The sequence below is a fragment of the Pteropus vampyrus genome, unplaced genomic scaffold (genome assembly GCF_000151845.1).
Source record: "Pteropus vampyrus isolate Shadow unplaced genomic scaffold, Pvam_2.0 Scaffold311, whole genome shotgun sequence".
Taxonomy (NCBI): Eukaryota; Metazoa; Chordata; class Mammalia; order Chiroptera; family Pteropodidae; genus Pteropus; species Pteropus vampyrus.
The window spans coordinates 307,625-316,192 of NW_011889092.1; the positions used below are offsets into that span (position 1 = coordinate 307,625).

Genomic DNA, 8,568 nt, shown 5'->3' on the forward strand with positions numbered 1-8,568 from the left:
TAAGACTGTCTCAGAATTACTCATGTCATTGTGCCCTTCGTGGTGTGCTGTTCATCAGGCAGCCATTTAGTCATTCATCAAGAGAACAGAGCCTGCTGTATGCCAGACACTGTGCTGGGTGCTGGGTTTCTACAAAAAGATTTAGTATTGGTCCTTGCCTTTAGGAGCTTACTGCATAATGGGGAAAAACAGATATTTACAATACCCTGTGTACATATTCTCATGGAGATGTGTGCAGGGAGTGGCACTATGGCAGCAGATAAAGGTGAGTCTTCCCCCTGAGGAGCAGATGGGGAAAGAAGAAGAAACAGAGAAGGCTTCCCTGTGGACGTGAAAGTCATCGAAATGACAAGGTGGCAAAGGGTTTTCGAAGCAGACAAAACAATCTGTGCAAGAGCCTGAGATGCAGTGTGCTCAGAGAATGCGGGAAGCTTGGTGGCTGGAGTGGTAGGAGGTGAGGCTCCATGGTGAGAGGTCATTAGGAAGTGCTGTGAATACCAAGCTGAGAAGTTTGGATTTTATCCCGTAGGTAGAGAGCGAGTTGTCAGACAGTTTTAAACAGGAGAGTGGTAAAATCAGATCTGCAGATTTCAAGGAAGTAGACATGGACCAGTGGAAGAAGAGTGGCAATAATCATTTCATCTAAAAACCTGTGCACTGAAGTCTGGAATCTTTGTAGAGAAGGTTTTTGAGACAATTAAGCTCCACTGGGGCATTGGAACAATGTATTTTCAACAGTTTCGGCTTCTCGGTGAGTCAGCGGGATCACTGGGCCAGTAGCTACTTGTTCTCTAGAATAACTTTGTTGCCATGGTAATAGGACATGCAGCCCACCTGGAGACATTCATTTAATTCCTCATGGCCAGGTCATTTATTTGGCGTGCACAGACCTTGCCACACTCCCTTCCCCCAGAAGTGTCTTGCTGGAGTGGCTGATCCCTGTTTGGGTCTTTGGCTCTGCCGGAAATAAGCCCTGGCTTATGTGGTGGTTGGCTGCCCCATAGGAGCTGAGCACAGATGCCTCATTGGCTTATATTGAATTTATCTGCTTCCTATTCACTGTCCTTTTTCCAAAGAATGCTCTCTTGTCACTTCTTCCCCATCTACGTCCTATATATTCTTAAAGACTCAGTTGAAACCCCAAGCCTCCTTTGGCCCAGTAGCCCTGACCACTCTGGCCCACTTTCATTGGTCCTTTCAGTAGGAACCTTTTGTCAGAGCACTTTTTGGGGGCCACATCCAAAATAACCTTTTCTTCCTCTGACCTCAAAGCTTTTGTCACCAGTTGTTTGGTACTTTCATTTATTCTGTTAGTGTCTAGTATCACTAACAATTTCATGGACAAGCATCCTGAATCCCCAACTAGACTGTAAACTAGCCAGAATTATATGTTGTCCTTCTTGAAATGCCTCGCCCTGTGTTATGCGCTTTGCAGCCAGAGTAATCTTTAAAAGGTCAAATCTGACCATGTCAAGCCCTTGCTTAAACTATTTAATGGGTCACTTTTGCTCTTGAATGATGACAAAGCTCCTTGGCCTGGCTACTGCCAACTCCTTCTGTAGTATTGTCCCCCTTGCACTCAGTACCCCAGCTGCACTGAACAACTGGCATCTCCGTGAACTAGCCTCCACACACACTCTTCTCTCTGCCTGAAATGCTCTTCCTTTGGCCTCTTTTCGCCTGCGTGATTCCGCTTGTCTTTCGGGCATTCTAGGAAGCCTTCCTGTCTCTCATAAGGATGGACTAGATGCTCCTTCTCAGTATTTCCATCCTTGTACATCCCCACTGCATGACTCATATCTGGTTTCATATGTTATATTTCCAATACCTAGCACAGTGCTTTGTACAGAGAACAACCAATAAATATGTCCCCCGAAATGAATGACTTGTAGATGTACAGTAAATAATTGTTAAAGGAATTAAGTACAAGGTGTCTCTTTAATAGGGAAAGGGGAGCAGAGATTCCCTAGGATTTTTTTTAAACCACTGATAGTTGCCTAAAAGAACAAGAGGGGGCATCTCTCCTCTATGAATCTCTCCTCTCTCCTCTGTGAACGACTCAGAAGAGGATGCTGGTGAAGGATTAGAAAGAGGAAATATCAGTCACTGATTTTCTGCATCCTGATATTGTAGAGTGATAGGAACTCCCAAGAATGTGTTTTTCATGTACTTCATTTTGTAGTTGGAGAAATAGGTCTAAGGAAAGGAAGAGGCTTTTCCAAGGGCATCTGCCTGGTTTAGAAGCAGGAACATTAACATTATAGAAGCCTCCGGGAAGGGAAAGTGTTTTTGTCTTGTGCAGTTCCTTGCCCTGTGCTCTGTTCTGACAGTGTGCGAAGTGGCAGGGCTGGATCTGTAGGCATAAGACTCTGGGTCATCCATTCATTTGTTCGTTTCCTCAGTATTGAGCATCCACTCCCTGCCAGGCCTTCTCTGGGCCCTGGGGATATAGCACTGACAAAAAACCAAGTCCTTGCCCTCATGGAGTGACATTCTGATGACAGCCACCGAAGTAGACACATCATTGTGAAAATAAATAGTATTTCTCTTTCTATCCCTGGTACAGTGCTTTTATAATTAGAAGCCACTTTATTTAAAAATAATGCAAATTTTATGTCCAGACATTCAGAACAAAATAAAAACATTCGGTTAAATTAGTGGCTTCATACCCGTTTGGTCCTCTCCCTCCGCGACAGCAAGGAAGTTGCAGCAGGAAAGATTTTGATTCTCCATAAGGAAAGGCTTTCGTTAGACATGTTCAGGAGGAGTAGTCTGCCTCTGAGGGTAGAGAGTTTCCTGTTGTTGGAGGTGTTCATTTAATTCAACAAACTAAGTGCTTACTATCGGGCAGGTTCTGTGACAGACACTGGGATACGAAGATGAATGAGAAACAGAACTCGCAGTCTTGCGGATGCAGAAGGATTCAAATATCACTTTGTTTCAGTTCAGCAGACTTTTATTGAGTCCTTACTGTCTATCAGACTCAATGCTAAAGTTTATTTTCAGCTTTAAGATATTTTGTCACTTCTTTTTTTTTCAAGATCCATAGTTATCACTAAATTAGTACCATGTGCAAAATATCCTTTAATTAGGGACAAACTGGTGATTGTTAGGTTTATGTTTAAAGAGGGGCATGTCTATAGAAATGACAGAGCCCTTCCTTTCACATCATAACCACTTGGACTTTCTCTTACGTCCTTCCCACCAGCTTCAGAGATCCGTGGTGGCGTCCGGCGAAAAGCAGTTACCAGTGGAGTACCGCATCAGCAAAAGGTAAGGGGATCTTTCCTCTGTGGGAGCTCAGGCCATAACTGCAGCCTGCCCTCCAGCCAGTGGCACAGCTGACTGAAGGTCAGCAACAGCCATTCAGGTGCCATCAGAGATGCTGCTGGAGAACGTGTAGTTCATGTTTCTATCTACATTCTTGTTGAGAGGGAGATATTTCCACTCCTTTCACCCAAGGACTTAACTAGGAGGCCATTAGAAAAAGACTTGAAAAAGGTCCTATGTCCTAAACCAAAAAAATAAGTGTGTAGTGGTTCTCTTAAACAGGATTGCTTTTCCAGAGAATATAGTCTAGTACCCATTTGTCATTCAACTTTACAAGATTCCATTCCCACCTCCTGACTCATATTCAAAGCATGACTTGCCAACATTCAGGCAAGAAGGATGACTAGGATCTCTGGATGTGATGGCTTCTCTCTGGAGAGGCAGATTCAGCTGTGAGAGCCCAGCTTTATCCCCTCCCCTCCATCCCAGACAGAGGCTGCTCCGTCAGGCTGGTCCCAGAATGAAGATAATGTGGGGCAGAGCTTGTCTTTTTCCTCTTTGTATCACAGTGTCTGTTGCTTTGAACCTTCACTCTTCACAGCATCTAACACAGGGCCTGGCATTCAGTAGGCCTCAGAGAATGATTATTGAATGAATGAATGTGTGAATGTTGAGATAGAGCACAAAATGGACTGGGCAGATTTAGCATAGGAGTAGGTAATTAGGCATGGATGTCTGTCTTCCTGTCCTCCCTCCCTCCCGTCCACCTTTTCTCCCTTCCTTCTTTTCTTTTCCTTCCTCTAGCAATTGACATCATTCATTCATTCATTCATAGACATTTAGTCATTTATGTCATCAGATTAATAATGCTCCAACCTATGATGTGTTTTAGTGCCTGGCTGAAGGACACTGCTGACCCCATGCTGGTGACCCTCGACCATCGCATTGCTGCCCTCACAGGCCTTGATGTCCAGCCTCCCTATGCAGAGTATCTCCAGGTGGTGAACTATGGCATTGGAGGGCACTACGAGCCTCACTTTGACCATGCTACGGTAACTATGGGGTCAGTGGCCAATATCTTGAGGTGGAGAACCTGAGTATTATTTATTTCTCTGAGACAGAACTCTTGTAGGGATCCCCGGGAATACTAAGTGAAATCTTAGAATAAAGGTGCTTGTTCCAGAAAGATCTGAAAGCCTTGGTTTCAAGCTGATTGCTGCTGACTCATTTTCTTGTCTGCCACCATCCCCCTCCCTGTAATTTACTAGTGGGGAGGAGAATGTGGCTTGTCATGGAGTCTTCTGTTGAGTCTTACTCAGGGGCTTCCCAGTGAAGTTTATCCTTCCTCCAGTTGCTCTCCTTATGCACAAGTTTTACAATTCTATTTATATGAGATTTCTAGAAAAGGCAAAACTATAGAGACAGGAAATAAATCTGTGGTTGCCCGGGATTGGGGGTGGGAATGGGGGTTGACTGCTAACTGACATGAAGGAACTTTTTCAGCTGATGGAGGTGTTCTAAAATTGGATTGGTTACAGAACTGTTAAAATTTACTAAAACTCATTGAACAATGTATTTACAATGGGTGAATTTTATCATATGTAAATTATATTTTAATTAAACTGTCTGTGACCCAAAAAAAGGGTGGCGTCTCTTCAACAAATAATTGGGAACTCCAGTCTTATTACTTGGTATTCCTATATGATGACTATCTGTAATATTTTATATATTAATTTCTTTATTTCACCAAGAACCTGAAGGTGCCATTAACCCTTTATATAGTACTTTCACTATTGGCAAGCAATTCATTAGTATGCAGTTCACTTATATGAATGTCTAATAAATTAGTAAAAGAAAAAAAAAGTATATTGGGTACCCACCAGCACAGATGGGATCAAACTCGACTAGGTGTATACAGCTCAAGGCTATATCCCATCTGTGACCCCCATTTTTCTCCTCCTTGTATTGTGATAGACTCCTGGCTGTCACTCTGGTGCCAACTGCATAAAATAATATGTTTTATTTTTGTCTCAGTCACCAAGCAGCCCACTGTACAGAATGAAGTCTGGGAACCGGGTTGCAACATTTATGATCTATGTGAGTCTTGCTCTGAATCAGGGCTTTTTACTTGATGACGATTTATGTCTCTCTTTTATTTGGTGTTTGGCCTTTAGTGGTCATTCTGAGCATTCTGATCAGGCACAGAGGGATAGTGGAAATGAGCTCTCAGGAAAGGGGACACGTCTTGGATCCACAGCTGGTTGCATCTCTGGTTGATGACTCAAGATGGCATGGAAGGTCACAGGCAGTGAAGAATATTGATATCAACCAAAAAATAGGACATCTTGGGGCCAATATCTCTCTGTTTTTTATCCTCCCAATATCTTCTACAGCTGTTTCCCTGGTTACAGAGGCCCAGTTACTATGGTAAAGGTAGCCTAGCAATTTTAAATGGCAAATGCAAGTGTGTGTGTGTGTGTGTGTGTGTGTGTGTGTGTGCGCGCGCGCGCGTGTGCGCATGTGGGTTTTAAGTATTTGAGACACTGTAATGGAATGCACTTTGGGTTAGGAGTCAGTTGGCCTCATTCTGGTTCTTCCACTTAAGATGTGGCCTCAGCACAAATCATGTCTATTCTTTGAACTAGTTTTCTTTCCCAGTGCCTCCTCATGGGGTTGTCATGAGAATCTGATGAGGTAATGTAGGGGGATGTCACTCTGTAAAGTTTTCATATAAATGTTCCTATTGTTATACCCCACAAAGCAGGTAAAAGACTACATAAAGAAGCGGGTCTTGAAAGGGTAGGATATGCCCTATTCTGTCATCTTCAGGTGGGGATGAAGACTTTTATAAATATTTCTAAAGACAAGTATTAATGTTTGTGGACAACATAAGAGTATTATTATAGGAAGAAAATAATCTTTAAAAAGTACAGAGGATTTAAGTTGAAATCATGTTCATGATTTTCTGCTCAGATTGGACATAAGATCATTCCTGGTACAAAACAGTGGGAAGTTTACAGAGGGAAGATGTCCCCCCCAACCCCCTACGAGTCACACAGTCCATGCCCTGCCCATGAGCTTCATAGTACACAGATCAGATTCCTTCCCACTACACTGTGAAACCGCAGGTAGAGGAACACAGGCAAGTCCAGGTTACCCCTGCTATATCTTGCTTATACCCACAATGGCTGACAACAGGGATTAGAAGAGAACCACCCAGTTTGTTAGTTACTTGAAACACAGGAGCAAACTGTTGCTCTCATCACCCTTCCCAAAGGGCTACAGAGGGAGCCAAGAAAGGCAGAAAATCACCACTGCCATTTCTGGGTTCTGCATCACCAAGTTAGTCCAGTTTCCTCTAACAAGTGCCAACATCTTAATTGCTATAATCCTTGCTTTGTAACGCAGGTGAATATGGTGGGATCCATGAATGCTCTGGGAGACAGCTAGCCAGGGTAAGGTGTAAATTGGCACTATTGTGTCATGGTGCTGGTGAGAAAATAATTTAGCAGTATGTATCAAAAGTATTAAATATATGCATACTTCTTTGATCCAATAATATTAATGCTTGGACTCTTTCCTATAAAAACCACCTAAAATGCAAAAGTATTTTTATGTATTAAGATGTTCAATGCAGTGCTCTTTTAATAGTAAACATTAGGACATAACCTGAATTTATTAACATAATAACATAAAGGTTATGAGCAGGGACTTTGTAGTCAGATAGCATTCGCTTAGCTCAAATCCTGGCTTAGTCATCAAAGAATTATGTGACCTTTTGTAAAGTACTTAATCTCTTTGAGTCTCGGTTTCCTCATCTGTAAAATGTGAATAATAACAATAACAATCTTAACTTATGGGATTGTCGTGAGGAATAAGTGGGATGATATATTTGTAAGGACTTAGTATAGGGCCTAGCACATAGCCGGTCCTCAATAAAATTAACTATTAGTATGTAAACCATAACATCACCTTTTCTCTGGATGGTTGTTAAAATGATGAGCAATATTACTTTTAATTGTTTTCCTATATTTTTCAAAATTTTTATGTATTTCTTTGACGATGAGAAAAATCTTCATACTAAGAAGATCTTACCATACATCCAAAATTCTAGAATATACTGGTGGTGAAATTCTTTAGCCGAGGTTACCAAGAGAGGGACTTAGTGATCTGGGAAACATGCTGAAGATGCAATCAGTAGTTCCTATGATGCCTAACTTTCAAACTAATCATTGTAGTCTAAACAGTGCTCTGTGGGCCACAGGTCACGTGAAATAAATTTAATGGCTCTAGTCAACATTTAAGAATTCTGAACTAGGATAGCATAAAATATAATAGAAAATAACAGAAGGTATCTCATGTAGTAAGAATAATTTACAAAACTTTTACTTCAGGAGTTTCGTGTGTGTGTGTGTGTGTGTGTGTGTGTGTGTGTGTCTTGGGTTGTGATATGAACATATTTCTTCCTGAGGGTCTCAAAGTTTGAATCATTTATTGTAGCCCTCAATAAAGATGTTAGCTGGAACAATAAATGAAGAGGGAATTCCTAAATGTAGTCTTCTTGTAGGGTTGCAGGCCAACACTGATGACATTGAGTAGGCTCCCTTAATTCCTAAATTGGGTGATTGTCTTTCAATACATAACTCTCAATACATAACTCTCCCAGAGTTGAAATAAAGGAACACAGGAGGGAATCTATGCGGAAATGCCATCAGATGTCAGGTAGGGCAGAATTGGGAAGTCGGGGGCTATTTCAACTCTGGCTTTTCTTCTGGTGTTGTAGCTGAGCTCGGTAGAAGCTGGAGGAGCCACAGCCTTCATCTACGCCAACTTTAGTGTGCCTGTGGTCAAGGTGAGTCGGGGTCTGGTCCTAACAGATGGTGTAAGAATGCAGAACTAACACGCTAGCTTTAATTCTGTCTTTGCTTGCAAGCTTATTCCTGGGAGTAGGGGATCAGAGGAGGCCTTTCCCTGTTTCCCGGAATCAAAGATAATCCCTCAGTCTTCTTGGTGACCACACGTTATTGTGCCTCTATTTTTTATTTTGTTAGATTTACATTACAAGTAGATAATTACATATCTGCCGTCCTTATTACAGAAGAACTTCTCAAAGGTAAGAACTGTTTTATTAACCTTCAGATCCTCTACTACAGCAGTCCCCAACCTTTTGGCACAAGGGACCGGTTCTCCTACGAGAATCTAATGCCTGATGATCTGAAGTGGAGCTGGGGTGGTGGTGCTAGCACTGGGGAGTGGCTGCAAATATAAATAAAGCTTTGCTCATTTGCCCACTGCTCA

General features: G+C 42.2%; 1 protein-coding gene across 1 annotated transcript in view; it reads left to right on the forward strand.

Annotated features, from left to right (window-relative positions):
- Positions 1-8,568, forward strand: part of P4HA3 (prolyl 4-hydroxylase subunit alpha 3) — a 34,825-nt gene that overhangs the window by 24,099 nt on the left and 2,158 nt on the right. Inside the window, exons 8-12 of the mRNA XM_023521672.1 lie at positions 3,209-3,273; positions 4,163-4,322; positions 5,305-5,367; positions 8,054-8,122; positions 8,158-8,173. Of these exons, the coding sequence (XP_023377440.1) occupies positions 3,209-3,273; positions 4,163-4,322; positions 5,305-5,367; positions 8,054-8,122; positions 8,158-8,173 (373 nt within the window). The remainder of the gene's footprint in view (positions 1-3,208; positions 3,274-4,162; positions 4,323-5,304; positions 5,368-8,053; positions 8,123-8,157; positions 8,174-8,568) is intronic.